This window comes from Lampris incognitus, chromosome 10 (genome assembly GCF_029633865.1).
Source record: "Lampris incognitus isolate fLamInc1 chromosome 10, fLamInc1.hap2, whole genome shotgun sequence".
Lineage (NCBI taxonomy): Eukaryota > Metazoa > Chordata > Actinopteri > Lampriformes > Lampridae > Lampris > Lampris incognitus.
The window spans coordinates 55,357,770-55,378,769 of NC_079220.1; the positions used below are offsets into that span (position 1 = coordinate 55,357,770).

At 48.2% G+C, this 21,000-nt stretch overlaps 2 protein-coding genes across 2 annotated transcripts in view; one reads left to right on the forward strand and one right to left on the reverse strand.

The window, feature by feature from the left end:
- The window catches only part of lmtk2 (lemur tyrosine kinase 2), a 42,706-nt gene extending 33,486 nt beyond the window's left edge, over positions 1–9,220 (reverse strand). The window contains exon 1 of the mRNA XM_056287682.1: positions 8,941–9,220. Within this exon, the coding sequence (XP_056143657.1) occupies positions 8,941–9,043 (103 nt within the window). The 5' untranslated portion in view covers positions 9,044–9,220. The remainder of the gene's footprint in view (positions 1–8,940) is intronic.
- Positions 9,221–13,974: 4,754 nt separating this feature from the next.
- pvalb5 (parvalbumin 5) lies at positions 13,975–18,592 on the forward strand. Its single transcript, XM_056288813.1, has 4 exons — positions 13,975–14,035; positions 15,819–15,951; positions 16,250–16,359; positions 18,570–18,592. The coding sequence occupies exons 1-4, from the start codon at positions 13,975–13,977 to the stop codon at positions 18,590–18,592; spliced, it is 327 nt and encodes a 108-aa protein (XP_056144788.1).
- The last annotated feature ends 2,408 nt before the right edge of the window (positions 18,593–21,000 follow it).

Genomic DNA, 21,000 nt, shown 5'->3' on the forward strand with positions numbered 1-21,000 from the left:
CCTTATCCCAAGGTCTTGCCTTGGCACCAAAGGCCATGAGTACCAAATTAATTATCCTAGTACGCAGTATTCACACAGCCCATGGCACTAATTAATAAATGTTCCTTTTAAAAATGTAAGTGGACCTTGAGGGAAAGCTTGGAGGAGCCAAGAAATAAGTGCAATCCTAGACCCGGCAGTAATCCTTGTATCACCATGTGGTTTGCCCAGATGGAGCAAGTGGTGAAGAAGACAGCATAGTCCATCATAGAGCAGACAGAAAGCAGTCATCAGTTCAGCTCCCTGAGGAGCACTAGACATGTTGGCCATTATTCAAATTCATTTCTGCAAGTAGGAATACTTTGTCTATGAAAAAAGAGCCTATATGAAGGTCAAATGATGGGAAACCATTCTCCTAATTCAGTCACTTCTTAAAATGCTTCATCGAAATTTCTAAAATCCATCCTTTTCCAGGGGTACATTTCAGGGAAAATTTCTAATTGTTTATGGGACAACCAACAGCTCATTATGAAGTTGTCCCTCAAGAGTCAAAGCTGTCCTGCACAAAACCACCACAATGTCGGATTCCTTCTTTAACTTTCAGTAGTAAACAATGTTTTTGAATAATGTCTTTATTCATTCTCAATAATCCCGGGTAAGGAGATCACAGAAAGTTGAGTCAGTTCACATGGACACAGCGTTTACTGGGAGAAACGTTTCATCACTCATCTAAGTGACACTTTCAGTCTATACTGACCGCAAGTAACCCCACCCTTATAAACAGCACAGCTGCACAATGGCCGAAACCAACGACCTACGATGGTTTTGAATAATCTTTGTATTGCTCGGGTGTTCTGTAAAGGACTCAAGCAACAAAGTAAAGGCCAATAAATTTTATGAATGAAAAGAACTATGCAACCACAAGTGCCAGGTGAACGACTCAGTCGAATGATCTGTTAAATGACCGAGACACAAGGCCTGCTGTTTTCAGCACGGCACAGGTCACAAAGTTGCTTTTACAAGGAAGAACTTGACCATGATTCCATACATTTCTATGGCAAAGCGCCGTTGTTTTTTGAGAACAATTACATCAATTGGGCGGTAAGTTAAGCTAGTTTCTCATCTGAGTATTGTCCATCCATTATCCAAGCCGCTTATCCTGATTAGGGTCGCGGGATACTGGAGCCTATCCCAGCAGTCACTGGGAGGCAGGCGGGGACACACCCTGGATACCAAAGCGCCACTGTGCTGCCCTACTTTGACGTGTATCTCTTTTTTACAGATGAAGAAATTGGGATAACTTACACAGAGAAATCTGTTCATCTCAGTTTCATCTTCTTTCTTTCTCTGGGAAATACAAATCTTGAGCACTGGCTGAATTTATTTCACAAGTTAGCAATTTGTTTATTCAACCGGTGATCAAGGCTAAGGATCAGACATTAAATGTGAGCAAACAAAGACCCCGTAGCTGAAGTGACACTTCGATCGATAACAATTAACCAAAAACATACTGCTACAAGCTGAGCAAACGTGTCTGAATAAGTTGCAGATCTGATGATTAATACAATCTTCCTAACACTACTGTGTCAACAGCTTGTTTTTTAGTTGTCCAAAGGACACCTAAAGTATTCAATCTTGGTTGACTACGGAAAGTCCAACCATGAGAGATGACCGGACAACCATAAAAGTCTACGGATGTTTTCAGTCTATCTATGGTCCATCTATCCATCCATTATCCAAGCCGCTTATCCTGCTCTCAGGGTCACCGGGATGCTGGAGCCTATCCCTGCAGTCACTGGGCGGCAGGCGGGGAGACACCCTGGACAGGCCGCCACGCCATCGTAGGGATGGAATCTCTGGTCCGTGTGCAGGCTAAACTTAACTCAAGTAACGAATATAAAAATACAGAACTTCAGTCATTTTGCCATGGTTGTTCCAAGTAGTTTTTAAGTTCTGGTCGTTGTTTGGGACCGTTTCAATATTTATTTTCAGTTGTTTTTTTTACATTTCACGTTTTATAGGCCTTGTTACGTTTGTTAGATTAGCAATATGTGTTTTCCGTTTTGTTTTTCAGGTAATATTTCCCCTTTTTCAATTTTGCTATTCAAGTTCGACCATGTCTCTCTGAAGTTTAAATGGTTTGAAAATAGTATTAAAGTTGTTAAAATGTTAATTTTGGCGTCAGTCATTTCCTAACAAACATACTAACATATGCAATGCATTTATCTCCCAATTGGGTATTTCTCTTGACAGAATATAGAGTTTAAAAACCGGCTGTCAATTTGACCGCCCATGGTCGTTTCGGGTAGGAGTGAAATCCCGGTCGCTAAGAAACGGGTTACGTATTTTAATGCAACATCAAACTATATCGATATAAACGGTCTTGTCTCATCCTACATCTTGTTTGAAAATATCTCGATATAACGTAAAAAGTCAGTGTACCGCCCAGCCCTGCCTATTATTTGAAATGATCACAATTTTCATGTAAAAAAAAACAAAAATTTACAACAACAAAAAACTGTAACACATCCTAGGCAGTCAAGTTAGCAAGTAGTTTAAAATGCAAGACAAAGGCAGTTTAAATTCACATCTATTTATTGCGCATCACTTTTGTAGATTGCCAGCTAATTAAGCCTGACTGATGTCTTGCATGGAGATTTTCTCCTATCAGAGCTCAATAAGGTGCAGATGCAGCGAGATAATGCACGCAAGCACATAAACAGTCTCATCAGCCTGCTGTTTTACCACACCTGGAAATTCCCGCCCCCTTCCAATCAGCAGCCCCTGCTGCTGACATCCAGCCCCACCTGACGAAGTCGAGAGTTACGGCAGAACAATACTTGAGCCTATCGGCGACTGAACATTTTCCACGTGTTCGATAACCCTGGCACAGAAAACAGACACTAAGGTCTCTCGTCTGTGCTGACAGAGTGAACAGCGTCTGGGGTGAAATATTGATGAGGGCGAAATCAAAAATTCAAAGGGGCCCATGGTCGGTACTGGCCCAGTGGATGTAATTCTAAATGGAGATCTGTACTTACATGAGACTAACAGGAGTGTTTCCCCCACCCTGCAACTCATCGCCTACGTGATGGGTCAGCACGGGCTGCTTTGGGCTACTGGGGTTTGTGTACAGCTTCAGCTCAGTGCAGAGGTAAACACGGAGAACAGGAGGAGAACTGACACTTTGCTGACTCAACGGACCAATTTTGTTTTGCATGCGTGAATAAAAACCAAAGACTAGAATGAATACGAACAAAGAGAAGGGGAGCAAAGATGATGTGCCTTCATGGAGGGGGGTCTCCTCTTAAAAAAAAAAAAATTGTCTTTTGTGGATATGCATAAAACCATCAGATTATGGCTTTTTATGATACACACCACAGACACTACAGACCACTATATTGGGCATGCTTGTTTCCACATTATGTAACCTAGGCTTAGCTAATCATAAGCTACCCCACCTACCTCCTAAATATCTAACATAAAGGGTTATTTTTCGAAAAACTTTCCTCCTCCTGTAGTTAAAGCCTAACCATGTGCTCAAGGGTCATAAAAAACATGTTCAAAGAATTAGTTGCTCATAAAAGCAATTAGATTGTGCACAGAATCTAAAGTCAAGTCAAAGCTTAACTTAACTAAGCTTACCACCCCGGCAAATGTATCATTCAGCAAATTTGACTAATTACCGGTAGCTTTACAGTATGCACCCCCTGCCTGCGTTTCACCTGAGTGACAGGTTCCCAGGCAGTGCACGACTCCCTGAAAGGCTGCAGCCGTCAGTTGCGCCTGAAGAGACAGAGAAAAACAAGAGCCCGGGGTGGGTAGCTCCACATGGGATCAGCTCCCCTCAGTTAGGCCTCATCCGAGTCATGGATTCATATTATGTCTTGGCAGTCTCCGTCAAATGACTCAACTGGTTAGCGGGCCCAATATGGAAGGGAGCTGCCAGCTCTTATTTGGGGTCTTCTGCATATTTCAGTAGCTGTTGTTCGTACAGAGGAGGAGCTGACCCAATTTTGCAGGTTTCAGCCGCCTAATGTGCACAACGGCAGATGGTTTTATGTTTGGGCTCATACAGCAGGACGGTGCTGTCTGGCCTGAGATCTGCTGAGATGTTTGTTTGTTTGTTTGTTTTTTATAATCAATCCAGAACTGAGCTGCACTGACCAAAATACTGGGGCAATGCATCTGATAAATTCAGTGTAGGCCTATTAAGAAAATAAAAAAAAAACAATGATGTTGCTTTTCCTAAAAAAATGTCATTAACAAATGGCAGATGACCATTCACACTTTAGCATACATGACTTGACCTTTTCTCTCAAATACAACCAATTTGCAAAGAATGACCTCATTCATTTGAAAGTATCATAGCTAAGTGCCACACAGTAACAAGTAAATATTTCAAGAAACTGTCCAATGGCCAGGGAGGCTGGCAAGACATCCTCAAAACTTAAACGCAGGCCCTTCACATGAGGAAAAAAGCTGGGGACCTCCTTAAATTGGCTAAATTAATTGGCATCGTTAAAGAGAGCAGCCATTGGGATTTCTATCAACGCAACGTCTTTGTACGGACTCAAAAGAAGCCTGCTGTGACAACCCCGGGGTCAGCCCGCCTTCAGCACCATGGCCAGTGACCCAGCACCGCCCAGAAACGCACCTGGCCTCAATGAGAGGGAGGCTGAGCGACACACCTGGCCCCAATCGGAGGCTGATGAGGAGCCCCAGGATAAAGGGGAGCCAGAGAGAGCCGCCCAAAGGGGGGGAGAGAAAGCTAGAGTTGTGTTGGCTGCTCAGCGTAGGAGCCAACGAAGACGGGAGTCAGCCGAGGAGCAGGACTCGTGTTGGACGTTTTTCCTCGTGTGTCTTTTGGAAAAAATGCCCACGGCGGCTCAACCTGCAGACGGTCTCTGTTTCGCTGTTGGGTCGGGTGCTGAGTTCCCCCGTGGTTGCCGCAGTTGGTGGGGAACGCAGGCAGAGTGAAACCACTACCGGAGCACCCGATTCAGGGAGGCAGACCGTGGCCAGCCGAAGCATGGAGGCAGCAATGCAGTTGCTGGTCCAAGCCCGAGCCAGGCAGGCCGAGGGCATGGCCACGCTCAAGCAGATGATGGCCGCCGTCACCGGCCTCCCCCCGACCAGCTGGGTTTGGATGCCCAGCGTCCCTGAGACGCCGTGTGTGAGGTCCGCTAGCCCCGCGGCAGCCACGCCGCCGGTGAGGTCCGCTAGCCCCGCGGCGTTCCGCTAGCCCCGCGGCTGCAACGCCGCCTGTGAGTTCCGCTAGCCCCGCGGCGTTCCGCTAGCCCCGCGGCTGCAACGCCGCCTGTGAGTTCCGCTAGCCCCGCGGCGTTCCGCTAGCCCCGCGGCTGCAACGCCGCCTGTGAGTTCCGCTAGCCCCGCGGCGTTCCGCTAGCCCCGCGGCTGCAACGCCGCCTGTGAGTTCCGCTAGCCCCGCGGCGTTCCGCTAGCCCCGCGGCTGCAACGCCGCCTGTGAGTTCCGCTAGCCCCGCGGCGTTCCGCTAGCCCCGTGGCTGCCACGCCGCCGGTGAGGTCCGCTAGCCCCGCGGCGTTCCGCTAGCCCCGTGGCTGCCACGCCGCCGGTGAGGTCCGCTAGCCCCGCGGCGTTCCGCTAGCCCCGCGGCTGCCGCGCCGCCTGTGAGTTGCGCTAGCCCCGCGGCTGCAACGCCGCCTGTGAGTTCCGCTAGCCCCGCGGCGTTCCGCTAGCCCCGCGGCTGGCACGCCGCCGGTGAGGTCGGCTGGCACGCCGCCGGTGAGGTCCGCTAGCCCCGCGGCTGGCACGTCGCCGCCACGCCGCCTTCGTGTCCCGCGGCTGGCGGACCGCCTTCGAGTCCAGCTTGCCCCGCGGCCATCCCGCCGCCTCTGAAGCCTGGGCGCCCTCCCGACCGTTCCCAGCCCTCGGGTCCCCCCGCCGGGGATGTTCTGCCTCCGGCGTCCTGGCCGCCCGCCCGACCGTTCCCAGCCCTCGGGCCGCCCGCCTGAGATCCCTGACCCGGGCTTCTTTCGTGGGAGGGGGAGTTGTGACAACCCCGGGGGTCAGCCCGGCTTCAGCACCATGGCCAGTGACCCAGCACCGCACAGAAACACACCTGGCCTCAAGGAGGGAGACTGAGCGACACACCTGGCCCCAGTCGGAGGCTGATGAGGAGCCCCAGGATAAAGGAGCCCCAGGATAAAGGAGCCCCAGGATAAAGGAGCCCCAGGATAAAGGGGAGCCCCAGGATAAAGGGGAGCCCCAGGATAAAGGGGAGCCCCAGGATAAAGGGGAGCCCCAGGATAAAGGGGAGCCGGAGAGAGAAAGCTAGAGTTGTGTTGGCTGCCCAGCGTAGGAGCCAACGAAGACGGGAGTCAGACGAGGAGCAGGACTCCTGCTGAACGTTTTCCCTCGTGTCTTTTGAATAAATGCCCACAGCGGCTCAACCTGCCGACGGTCTCTGTTTCGTTGTTGGGTCGGGTGCTGAGTTCCAACGTGGTTGCCACACTGTAAAGGCAGCCTTGTATTACTCATCAAATGCAAGGGGGCAGTCAGGATATGGATCCAGAGGGCTCTTAAAAAAATTATCTATTTGAAATCAGTTTCTATCACAACTAGACAGTTTTGTTATGGCTAAATAATTTATAACTTATGCTTATGTATTAAATTATATTGTATAGCCCTGTGATGGCCTGGCGGCCTGTCCCCCCGCCTGCCAGTATAGGCTCCAGCATCCCTGAGAGCAGGATAAGCGGTTTGGATAATGGATAGTATTACTCAAGTATCCACTGTTAAATAGTATGAATACAACACTGGAAAGGTGAATGGAGTGTGAGTTGAGGCGCTTATTCACCTTGTGGCAATAGCTGCATGCTTGTCAAAAATGACCACAAAATTGCCATTTTTGGCCCTGAACATGAGAAATGAAGCAAGCGTAGGAAACCAGCCAAAAGTGACGTTTTAAAAGCTCAACACAAGGTCAGCGGTAATTTTGAAATACTAGGCTGTCAGATCTTTATCCCGGGAAGCAGAGTATTTGCAAAGCAGCACCCACTTTTTGTCTGGGACCAAGGTCATTCAGTCAGTGAGATGTAAAGGGCAAAGGCCACAGCCGGTGTCCAACAACACAAAAGGCCCTGAATCACAAAACAGTTAAGCGAGTTATATGACTATACGTTTCCTGTTACTACTGGCAAGCAGCTTTTATTTACTCTTTCCTGATCTAAATGTATTGGGGAAAGCTCATTCTGAAAACCATTCATCCACCCAAACTCCTAAAAGATGGATAAGTGGAACATCTGCATACACTCATGGTAACATATCTGTACATGAAAGGAGGGGTAGACAAGTCCAAAGGAAGATTGGGAATTTGGGGCAAAGAATAGGCTGCCATGTGATAAAAGCCGGTTCAATCTTGCTTCATCCCTTTACTCTAAGCTTTAATAACTAGACAAATATCCCAGCCGCATTAATCATTGACTGGTGCAGATAAAACTTGAATGTGACACGGTTACACATTACCAACCACCACTATGACATTGTTTTTCTTACTCAGTTCGTTCATTTTTCCTAGGAATCTGGCAATACCAGCATAAACTAAAGTCACTCAGCTCTATGCTGTCAGAAAGTGAAATCCACCGTGTACCTAGAGGGGCCCTATATTTGCTGACCTCTCAGTAGTAATTTTTGATTACTTTCAGTTTATCAATTCATATAATGAACAATTCTCATCTGCTTATTTGAACAAGGACAATGCAAAGGTCCACCGACCACAGAAATTAAAATCAACTTATGTCATACATTTTGATGAGAATGACAATGTACTAATTAACATACAGGCTGCTATACCCTAAAATTAAGCATGTTTCCCCCCCACTGGCATCTGACAACATAAGCAATTGATGTTTTTCTTAAAGCAGGTCCTTTGACCAATCCTCACGTCGTCAATCCTATGCGATCCCATTTGTGAATACTTCTGTGAGGGGAAAAAAGTATGGCGATACCCTGGACAGAAATAAAGAATGCATTTAGACTGCCCTTTAGAGCAAAAGGCAATGTTTAACCCTGGTAGGCCAATACAACTGCAACTGTGCGATAAACTTTACAAGATGCCATTTACTGAGGCCGGGTCAAAGGGTGCTACCTCTCTACCTCTAACTAGACTTGAGCCATGTTAACTACGTTACGTCACTATTGTGTAGGTCAGTGTTTCTCAACCCAGTCCTCAAGGACCCCCTATCCTGCAGATTTTCATTGTAACCCTGCATAAGTAGCCCTGCTTGTACTTACTCAACCAAGCATCTCAACGCACTTAATTATGCAAGATGTGCAAACTCTTGACATTCATTGCTGATTGGTTGAATAACTATAAACAGGTACCTATTCAGCTGCAGAAAGAAAATCTGCAGGATAGGGGGGTCCTTGAGGACTGGGTTGAGAACCACTGGGGGTGTAGGTGATTGGTCTTTTGTTTGTTGGTGCTAAATCTTGGGCGTGTTTACCTGACTACGCTTGCAAATGAATGCTGGGGACGACAAGTCGTTTGTAAAGGAACTGTGTACGAGGGGACGGATTTTAACTTGATTTTTTTTCCCCTACACTGTTCAAATCATTACACTTTCAGACTGACACTACAAAATAAATTCTAGCAGCTGTAACTCCCCATGGCCAGTACCGCCATCAAATCTGGACGTCCCAAAGAGACAGGAAGTAACAGTGCTGCTCCGTTGGCACGCACGCCGAACTAACGCAACTTTGTAGCAACTGTTTACTACTAGCTAGCAGAGCCTCGGCTCGTTAGCCCAAGAGCTATTACATAAGCCTGTGTTGTTAGCCTTTTAGCTACTGTTAGCAGCAGCAGACCAAGTCAACGTTGTTAGCCAGACGCAAACGTCCGCTTGATTGGCAATTAAGTGTGCAAGAGTGGCGGGCGAGAGAACATTTAAATGGGAACAGGAAGTCGGCGGTCTCACCTGGTGTGTGGCGGTGCTGGAGGGGGGCACCTTCAGACACGAAAACCCCCGACAGAAAAATTCCACCGGCCAGCAACAAAACACAGCCATGACGCCTCCCCATCCTGACGGTTCGGCTAACACAAGAAAATGTTAGCTAATCACAACTGCCGTCGGAAAACACAACTGGATAATATAAAGCTGATATAAAAAACAACAACGTTGGATTCATTGATGATTAGAGTGAGTGCGGGACGCGTACGCAACACCGCAGAGCCAGCACATTTCCTGCCCGTTTAGCGATAGCCTATCAAGCGAGCTAGCCGCGGCTAGCATGTCGACGCTAAAGGGGTCCGGCTAACGACAGCGAGGCCGCTATCACATTCGCAGCCTCGTCGCCCGCAAAGACACTGCGGGCCGATTCACTTTCGCGGCCTGTCCCATTTCCGCAGATGTGTCAGCGACATCTAGATAACGCCATTAAAGGACACACATTAGCCATAGCCCTAGCTCTCTACACCTTCCCTCCGGGGCGCCATGTTCCTGTGCCCGCTGACGTCACACGACGGAGGGCGTGGTTACCGGCGAGGGGGGTCGAGTCAATCCGAACCCACGATTCGCTTGCAGCTGCTCGGACGCGGCCAATCGCAGTGGCGTTTCACTTCCGGTAACTTTTGGGTGAAAGCAGGTTTTTACACATGAGAAAAGACAAGCCATGGGCCAAAGCCGAGCAGCACCAGAGCGGCCTCGTTGTCCAAAATGACGTTTTGACGTTGAGGTCTCTGGTTTATTTTTCCCTGGGTCTGTTTTCAGATGGACAACAGACAGCAAAGCAATCAAGAAACTCGAGAGTTCTCGTCGCTCATTGCATGCATACACGCCAAAACAAAACCCAGTGACGTGTACCATGTCTGTGAGTGTTCTCATTCATCCAGGCCATACTTATCCAAAGGAATGGAACCAAGTGCAACTGGACTTGGTTATACATTCCCTCGCCATTATAAGGGTGTCAGACCCAAATTGTTCCGCAACGTGTCTGTGATTGTTCTCATTCATCCAGGTCATAGCTATAGAGAGATATACTTTCTATACTGACTAAAATTTGAAAAGAATATGTCTGAAGAACAATATTTGACATCCATCCATTATCCGACCCACTTGCTGGAGCCTATCCCAGCAGTCCATGGGCGGCAGGTGGGGAGACACCCTGGACAGGCCGCCAGGCCATCACAGGCCTAATACACACACAGCACGCAGACAACATGCAAACTCCACACAGAGGGCGACCCGGGACGACCCCCAAGACTGGACTACCCTGGGGCTCGAACCCAGAACCTTCTTGCTCTGAGGCGACCGCGCGAGCCACTGTGCCACCCAGTACTTAACATTGCACTGAAAAACATACTTATCCAAAGGAATGGAATCAAGTGCAACTGGACTTGGTTATACATTCCCTCGCCATTATAAGGGTGTCAGACCCAAATTGTTCCGCCACGTGTCTGTGATTGTTCTCATTCATCCAGGTCATAGCTATAGAGAGATATACTTTCTATACTGACTGAAATTTGAAAAGAATATGTCTGAAGAACAATACTTGACATCCATCCATTATCCGGACCCACTTATCCTGCTCTCAGGGATGCTGGAGCCTATCCCAGCAGTCCTAGGGCGGCAGGTGGGGAGACACCCTGGACAGGCCGCCAGGCCATCACAGGCCTAATACACACACAGCACCCAGAGTAAACCCACGCAGACAACATGCAAACTCCACACAGAGGGCGACCCGGGACGACCCCCAAGACTGGACTACCCTGGGGCTCGAACCCAGAACCTTCTTGCTGTGAGGCGACCGCGCTAGCCATTGCGCCACCCAATACTTAACATTGCACTGAAAAACAATGTTTCGCTAAAACATTTTCCCCTTGTTGTCCATGTATTTCCACAATGAGAAAATAAGACTTGGAGGGACACAGACGGCAACAGAAGTAGAAAACCAAGAAGTATTTCAGAATATCCAAGTTTGGCAGACAAGGGAGTAAAAAAAAAAACTTTAGGAAATGACACGTATCCTCTGTAGAGTTTACAAAAAGAAAAATTGACATATCACGGATTGCAGTTTAAAGAAACAGCCTTACAGAAATGCGTACAGATCTGGGTAATACTGACCTGAATATGTCATTTTGTGCTTTGTGTACTTGTACTTAAATTCTGACCTGTACCGCTCAGCAACGCGAGTAACGATGACTAAAAAAGGAAGGCAAACTAATTCAAATAGTAATTTAAACAGGGTCTGCTTATTTTCGCACGACCTGATTTGCTATTGTTTACTACGACTGCTGCGTAGTTTGCTTGCAACTCCGAGCCTGAGCCAAATCTCTGAAGGGTGGAGGCATCGGACAACAGCAAAAACGCAAAGCTCCTGATGAAGGTGGTGATTTTGGGCTGCTTGCTGTTGGGTCGAGGAAAGTGTTGTCGCGGCTGCTTACTGTCATGTATTTGTGCGGTGTCTCTTCCTAGAATTCAGAACGTGAACTCCGTTATGAGCAGAACGAGAGGGCTCATCTCTCCCATGAACACCCAGAATGTCTGAGAGATCCTGGAGGGTGGGCAGCTTGCAGCTGGCATCACCTTCTTCAATGATGATGATGTTCTTGATGATGCACTGCAATCTTCAATATAAAATCACAGAAAAACATCCATAGGAGCTTATAAACCATGAACCAAGACTGGCATGAACCAAGTCTGAATATACAGAACTACCACCAACATGTAAAATACAGTGCACTCTACACTGCACACCACAGCACAGTACAATCAGATAGCAAAATTCAGTGTAATTATGTGCAGCAAGTAATTTCACTTGTATACAGCTATCGATGTGGAGAGCTGGGAAACACGGCCTGTATAGCTGCAAGAGCATGTGTAGCTAAGAAAGCTGGTCCTGAAGATGAGGTTATGTAGGAAACGTGGTCTTCCAAAGCAAAACAATACCTTGGGGTACCCGAGGCCATAAAAAAACAAAACAGGAAGATCATTTAGAGTTTCAGTCACAGTTGTCTTCCTTCCTGTTTACGTACGCCAACTTAAAAGGCACATATCCTGTCCCCATCGCTATTTAGCTAGGACTTGTTATAACATCACTGCTGCCTAATGCTTTGCTAATTAACGTTAACATTGTAAGATTCCATCCTTTGACAAAACTTCTCCACATAGTTATTGTTACTAGACGATGACTAATTGATGACTTAATTGATTATGACTTATGAGTATTGCACAACAAAAAAAAGGCCCTGTGATGGCCTGGCGGCCTGTCCAGGATGTCCTCTCCTCCCATGCCTGCTGGGATAGGCTCCAGCATCCCCGCCACCCTGCACAGGAAAAGCAGTTTGGATAATGGATGGATGTGGATGGATGGATGGATGGATGGATGGATGGATGGACTATTGCAACCTGTTCTCTTCTCTCACACATCTTTTCTGTCTCTCTGAATGACGTCTTCTCCTTTCTCTTCTTCTGTGTGAAGGGTGTCATGTGAGTCTCCCTCGTGTACACATGCGGTCGATCCCTCCTCCCAGGTCTCCGTGGTGACGGCGGTCACCACCTGAATGCCGTTTGGCATCCCCCCTCATCACATTTTCTTTTTATATATCTTATAAATCCATATCATTGTGTTATCCTGTCTCACTGTTATATCCTTCTCTCACTCTGATGTGTGGCTAATTATTTATTTAAATTTTGTCTCCATGGTGACGCTGGTGGCGCGGCTCAGGTCCTGGCACCCTGCTCATATCATATTCTTCATATATCTTTTAATTCCATTATAATGCTGTTATCCTCTTTCAGTGCTGTGTTGTGTAAGTTGTGTAGACACAACATCGTGTCCCGTCGTCCGTCCTGGGAGAGAGAGATCCTCCTCTGTCGCTCCCCCTGAGCTTTCTTCCTGTTTTTTCTCCCTCTTGAAGGTTTTTTAGGGAGTTGTTCCTTATCCGATGTGAGGGTCTAAGGATAGGATGGCGCATTGCTGTAAAGCCCACTGAGGCAAATTTGTGATATTGGGCTACACAAATAAAACTAACCTGACTTACAATATTTTGTGAATTTGTTGACGGAAAGATTTGACTTATTAACAACAACAAAAAACCACAACAATAATAATAAAATAATAATAATTGAAGTGGAAACTTGACAGTAATCACTTTTGGACTGATCATTTCTTCTTCCGAGGCTGAAATTCCAGTATTTTTTTCTCTTCTATCCCTGCAAATCTGAAGATGATAATTGTGAAGAAAATTATCTGCTCTGATTAACTGATGGAGGGGGAGGAGACACATATTGTGGCATGGGGGAACTCGCCCTGTGTCTGAGGGCAGAGACATCAGGTTGCTCCTTGCACTGTGGATCACGAAGCTGCAGGAGGGTGGTGTTGGCTTTTAGGCAGCAAGCTAAGCAGGCAGAAATCAGCACATCATTGACTCGCAGAGTGCAAACCTCACCCGAACACGGTGAGTACCACATTTCTGCAAATTCATCTGCACGGCAGTGGGGTTTTTTTTGGTTTTGTTTTTTGTATTTGGGGAATTTTTCGATTTTTTTCCCCTCTCTTGAGTTTAGTCATTGGGATGTTGTCTATATGCATGCATTCAATTATTTAATCCCATTTATTTTGTTACAATTATGGCACAGCAAATGCTATTTTGGAGGATGGGGGGCGGGGGGTAGGACAGTAAGAGTGCAGCTCTTGAGACCTTGCAGGAAAAATATTCTTTAAAGCTGCATGAACTTCAATTCCGGACGGATCTTTCTCTCACTGCGCGGCTCGGTGGTTAGTTCATCGGCCAACGGTCACGTCACCAAAATCACTCCATATGATCTCACCTGAGGGAGGAGGATCGTGAAACATTCAATGCACAAATAAGCACTTTCCATCTGTTTTTCTTCCGACAAAGGGCTGTGTGATCCTGTCAGCACAGCACACCTGCCCCAGTTTCGTTTGCTGTCATTTTGCCCCTGTGTGCATGTGTGTGTACCCCTCAGGCAGGGCACAGAGGAAGGACCATGGCATTTGCAGGGATGCTGAGTGACGATGATATCAAGGCTGCAGTCCAAGCTTGTCAAGGTGAGCCAGCACGCATGCAGGGAGACACGGACACACACACACACACACACACACACATGGGGCGTAGTCGTGCATGCAAACACACTTACTGTAAGAGTGTGCCATACATGCATGCACTCACACACACACACACGGGGCGTAGTCATGCACGCAAACACACTTACTGTAAGAGTGTGGCATACATGCATGCACTCACACACACACACACACACACATGGGGTGTAGTCGTGCACGCAAACACACTTACTGTAAGAGTGTGGCATACATGCATGCACTCACACACACACACACACACACGGGGCGTAGTCGTGCACGCAAACACACTTACTGTAAGAGTGTGGCATACATGCATGCACTCACACACACACACACACACACATGGGGTGTAGTCGTGCACGCAAACACACTTACTGTAAGAGTGTGGCATACATGCATGCACTCACACACACACACACACACACACACACACACACACGGGGCGTAGTCGTGCACGCAAACACACTTACTGTAAGAGTGTGGCATACATGCATGCACTCACACACACACACACACACACACACACACACACACACACACACACACGGGGCGTAGTTGTGCACGCAAACACACTTACTGTAAGAGTGTGGCATACATGCATGCACTCACACACACACACACACACACACACACACACACACACACACACACACACACACACGGGGCGTAGTCGTGCACGCAAACACACTTACTGTAAGAGTGTGGCATACATGCATGCACTCACACACACACACACACACAGAAATATACGCCGCACAAAGGGAAGGAGTCATTATTAAAGACCATAGACAGTCCTGTGGGAGCACACATGTATGACATGCAGTGCATGGGGGAGGGGGGGTCTGCAGGTAACCAGGCAGGCAGGGGGCTAGGGTTAGGGAACAGTTACCCTCCCAGATACCAAAGTGTTTATGCCGAGTTGTCAGACAAAGGACACAAAATCACACCAGTTACGTAGCCTTCACATCACCACCAGCACTTAATTATTTATCTGCAGCCATTACATCTGCCAGACGGGGCAGACCGAGCACATCCATCACCATAAAACACAAACGCTTGTGTAGTCCCTTTTTCTCCTTCTCCCGCCGTCTGTTTGAGGCAAAACACAATCAAACTTTGTTGGTTTCCATTTCGCGCAACGCACACACCGACAAGACTACGTCTGCAGCGTGCAATTCATCAGTTTGTGGTGACCAGAAATAGACATCTCTTGCATCTAAGACTGGAAGGTAGATAGACAATAAGCCTCCCTGGGATACTGACCGAGTTTTTTTTTAAAGCTTTATTTCTTCATTCAAGCAGTTATTTTAAAATCAGAGCCTGTGTGAGATTTTTTAAATTGGGACTACTCGTCAGCAACAATAGATTTCTCATCTAACGTCCGGCTTCAACTGTTATCCTTGGTCAACAAGATGCATTTGGCTGTTAGGCTTGCATTAACACCCTCCCCATGGGCTATAGCCCGTTTGTAGGGACTGTTTCACTGACATAATAATGCTATGACCTATGAGGGCATATGTCGGTGAGGGGTATTATGTGAGTGGCGCACTACAGGCTGCGTATTGGGAAATGTCATAGGTTGAAGAATGAAAGTCATCTGAGCGCGTGAGTGAATGTGACATCTCTATTCAGGCCCGCCATCGTTCTTGCTCTCTTTTCATTCGGCGATTGCCTCTGAAGTCTCTCGCCCCTTCTCTCTCTCTCTGTCCCCGTCTCCCTCGGCCTCTCTCTTTCTATGCCCACACAGCTCCAGGCACATTCAACTTCAAGTTGTTCTTTGCGCAAGTGGGCCTGACCAGCTTGTCAGAGGCGGACGGCCAGAAAGTGTTCGCCGTCCTGGACCAAGATAAGAGTGGATACATTGAGGAGGAGGAGCTCAAGTAAGGATGACATATGCATGCTATGTGTGTCTTTTTAGTCTGTGTGTGTGTTTGTGCACGGGTTATGAGTCACGCGTCATCCTATGAACGGGGTCAGCATTTGGACAAGTGACGAGATCGGTAATGCAGGTGGGTGGTTGGTGGGGGTGGGGGTGGAGGGGGTAATGGCACGGCCTGAGGGAGATTCAAGACAGCTCAAAGAGACCTTGATGTAACTGTGGTCAGACAAAAACGCAGATACCGTCGCAAAACCATATTCTACAATGAAAGAGACTGAAACTGCTCGTCTCCCCGTCAGGCTGTTCCTTCAGAATTTCTCCCCGGGGGCCCGGGTCCTGACTGTGGCCGAGGCTAAGGCTCTGATGACTGCAGGCGATAAGGATGGGGATGGCAAGATTGGGATGGAAGGTATGCTCACACTAAGTGTGTGAAAAAAGAAAAAAAGAAAAGTGTGACAGGAAAGTCAAATGAAAAATATAGCCGCAAGCTGGCTCACACTCGCGCCACCTTTTGGCAAATTCTGACCAATTGTAGTAGGCTCGCATCCGGACTTTACCGGCACATGATTTGGCATGATTCAGGAGGAGCCAACATTTCTGATTCAACACCAAACGTTTTTGGAGCTAGATGCCATCTGGAGTATTCTTGCAAAATGTGTACCAAATTTCCCAGGCAGCAAAATTGCTGTGGCCGGGACCCGGCCCACACCCGACACTTTCATCCGGCCCACATACCGCGTAGAATGATGGCACTTGGGCGGTCCGATCCTGTTTGCCAGATCTGGGCCAGAACCAAGCCATAGCAATGCCGCATGTGCCACATATTTGCCAAAGGTGGCCATATTTGTTGTGTGATATTTGGGCCATGTTCACCATTTACCACACGGGACACTTCAGGGTCACATCCAGATCACATGTTGCCCAGAGCGCCGCATCTTTGCCAAAAAAGGCCCACATTTGATTTGGCGTATGTGGGCCATATTTGCTATTACACATGTGGGCCACTTCAGGCTCACATCCATTTTGTCAGGGCCAGAAGAAGGCCACCAGTGCCGCATCTTTGCCTGAAGTGGCCCACATCCAGATGCTGCCTGGGTTCATGATGATCAGTCGTACAGAACTGTCGGTGTTGGCAGCTGAAATTTGATTGGCTGATGGCGGCCATATATTTTTGGGGTATGAGGATGTCCTGTCAGATATCATTAAACCTTTGTACAACGAAGAAGCATAAACATTTTCAAATGAACAGGGCTAATAAATAAAAATGGGTATATATACTTGTGATGCTGCAACAGCACCACCTATTAGCCAAATGGCACCAAATTTGTCATGGTCATTCAGACATCATACCTACACGAGTACACCACATGTGGCTGTAACAGCACAAAACGTTCAGGAGATATGACGTTTTTTGTAATATAAGCCCCGCCCACAGCATTTGAGCAAACTTTGAGGGCCAGTTGTAGCAGAAGTTTCGGTGATAAAATTCTGGGAAAAAAACCCCAAAAAATCACACGAACTTCTGCTGAATTAAGACTTGTGGAGATACAGATTTTAATTGATTTTGCATATTTTGAAAAATATTGAGTGACGGACTTCTGAGTTGACCGGAGGATGCAGGGAAGCAGTGGATGTGCTGGGGGGGGGGGGATCAGCTCTGTAGGATGTGTGGGTGACTTTCATTTTTTCGCTTTTTTAAGTTTGGAATGTGAAATGTCTTGGAATTTCCATTTGTTGTAATAAGCCACGCCCACTTTAATCGATCGTTGCCAAATTTTATGCATCGACCAAGTCGTGACCCCCTAGATTTTGTAAACCGAATTTCGTACAAATCCATGCAGCTGATTGCTAGATATAAGCTTTTCGTATGTGTGGCGCCCCCTACAGGTGAAGCACGACGTTCTTCAGTAAATTAAATTAGCGAAAACTTCTGAACATGTTTCTTAAATTTCCGGTTGGTATCTCAGCGTTTTCGTGGGTTAGTGCAAATTTTTTGAAAATTAACTAATTTGACAAAAAAAAATTTGATTGGCTTGTACAATCAACACGGATTGACATATTCAAATTTTTTTAACGCTTTAAGATCAGCGAAGTCCCCGGATGATCCTTTACATGTTTTGAGACGACTGCTCTTCAGGTTTCTAACGAGGTGCCAAAAGAAGGTTTTTAAGGAAATAGGGGAAAAGTTTGCGAAATTCGGCATTTTCAGAGCAGACGACTCGAGAGATTAACAGGAGGAAATGAGTTTGACGACGGGCCAAGCTGTTATTGCGATAATTGCACACAAAACCCCCAGTAAACGTCATATTACAGCGCCACCTCGAGGTCAACCGGTGTCATTGTAAAGTGTCTGATTAGCGGGTGGAATTTGCAACCCATCTATGCCCATTGCTGCGCTTATCGGTCTTAAGGTTTGGGCTTTAGGGGAGAAAACTCACAAGAGAACCAAAACAGCGGGGCCCCCACAGCCCTAATGGATAAATGCAGGGATCCCGGAGGGGAGCTGTCCATCCAGCGGTGCTGAAACGCGCAGCTGGAGCTCTCGAACCACAATGACACTGACACCTTTCCCCCGAACCATAGTAACGCCCCTCTCTCTCTCTTCTCTCTCCCCCACAGAGTTCTGCTCTCTGCTGAAATGAAACAGAAACACGGTTGGGGCTGTCTCTCCTTGCTGTCTTTACTTCTTTCTTCCCCCCCCCCAACTGATTTTTGCCCTTCCTTTTTTCTTTTTTTTAAACTACGGACTGCCAAACGTTTGTACTGTTGAATAGTGTGAGAAGGAGCTTCATGAATGGTGTCCCTGCCTGCATGGCGCCCCCCCCACCCCTCCATGTGACTCAATGACGCACAACAGGCCCCGCATCGGACGAACAGGCGGCTGAAGATGGGAGTTGGTTGCGTTTGTCCGATCCATCGGATAACTGAAAATGATCAATTAAAAAGATTTGATTCGTGATATGAACGTCTGCTGGTCTTCTTTTATTGTCGTTTTTCGTCTGTGTGTATGTAACCTACAGTAGGTGTGCAGAATAAACTGAGTATTCAGTAAGGCCGCTCTTCAGTACCAGCACGCATCCTTGGTGGGGCCCTTCCTGGTTCCCGGTGGGCCCCTTCCTGGTTCCCGGTGGGGGTCGTTTGTCAACGACGGTAGACAAGCCGTTACCTAACGACGATTAAAGATGTTCCTTCATTAGCGGTATAGCCCCACATCTCACCAGCTAACAAAACACATCAATAACTTGGTCGATACCGGAAATTAAACGTCATCGACATAATAAGGAAAGAGGAAAGAGGAGACCCCCCCTCCCATAAAAAAGTGGTTCATGTTAAATGATAGCAGGCTAAATCAAAGCCGGAACCGGGGATGCCGAGTTCTGCGGTCGGCCCGGCGAGTCCGTCAACCGGCTCCTGTTCGGGGGGGTTAATAAGACGAAAGCTACAGAAAACCCCATTAGGTCGCGTCGGGTTTCCGGATGCCCGTTCGTTTCATTTCCGCTCGCCGCAACCAAACATGGCGGCCGGGTGACGTCACCGCGGGGCAGCGTGAAGGTATGCGCCGCCTATTGCCAACTTCTTCACATGCGCGGATTGTGTGAGTACGGTCCGTGTCGTGTACATTGCCTACTAAGGACAGGGATCGTGTGTTGGGGGGGGGGGTCAGTGGCCCACGCAGGGTGCCATCTGCCGTGAAACCCGATTCATCGATTCTGGAGGTACGCATGAACCCTATGGAAGTTCACGTTACGCGTGGTACTCACATGTCGTCGGACGCCTCTCTCGTCCCGAGCTGGGGGGGGGGGTCACGTGGTTTGAGAATGCGAGGGGGGTACGCGGCGTGATTAAACACAAATTATTATTTTTACCCCCCCCCCCTCCTCTCCCTCTCTCTCTCTCTCTGTGGCCAAAGCACAAGAACAACATACACGATGATATAAGGCTGAAGATCACGACTCTGGCGTGCAGAAGTGGCTCGGATTCAATCGCCATTTTGACAACATTTCTGCCCCCGGAAGCCGACACCCGGAAATAACGATCAGGGCCCGGCGGCGCCACGTGGCCCCGGCCATACCGTCCTCCAGAACCCATTACGGTCAATTACGCCCCCTCCCCTCACGTTTCGTTGAAATTTACGAGGTTATGTCGGAATGAAGCGAAACCGTTTGGTAGCAAGACCTTTGGTGCTCGGGTTTCCGAGGCATTTCCACACGACCGGTTTTGGGCCTCCCCGCAACACGTGGGTCCTGGGCCACTATAGCATCCCTCGTTTGTTCCCCTCAAAATAGCTCGCGACTACTAGACACATTTTTTCGACAGAGCCTCACCTCGGCATCCGATACTCGGCCCCGAACCTCTGTAAATGGTGTTGCTCGGGCCTATATAAGCGAGAGAGGGGAAGGGCGTCGGGCATTCGCTCGAATCGACCCCGGTTTTCACTCGCCCTCAACGCAGCGCAAAGGTGAGTCGGGCGGGACGCGCGTCCTCTGGCCTCGGCGGCGGGATGCGCGTCCTCTGGCCTCGGACGTCGGAGGAAAGGGATTTATTTAGACGGGACGCGTGTTGGACTACGAAGTTAGAACATGGACCTTGACATAGCGAACGGAACCGAGAAAGATAAAGAAAAAAAAGCCCATCACGGGACCGCAGGACCACTCGAAGTGAGAAAGGAAGGACTCGAAACCGAGGCCGCACGTTTCCCCCCGGGGGGAGGGGGGAAATGACGTTTTTGTGGATAACAATTTCAGAAAAAACTGGGAATTCTTTGCAAAAGAATACACGAAACAAGACACCCCGGGGGTGCTGGCACGCGCTTCTTGAAACGCGTGCGTTCCACGCGCGGCGGCGGCGGCGACTCCGCGGCGTAATCAGATCGGCGCGGCGGCGTTCTAAACGCGTGACGTCATAGGGCCGCCGTTCGTTATAACGGCGGCGCGTGGCGAGTTCATGCGTGATACGTTTACAGTTAATCCGGAAACTGTTTTTTTAATCTCGTTTTGCATAATCCGCAAAATGCCTGAAATGTTGGCATTCTTTCCCCACCCCCCACCCA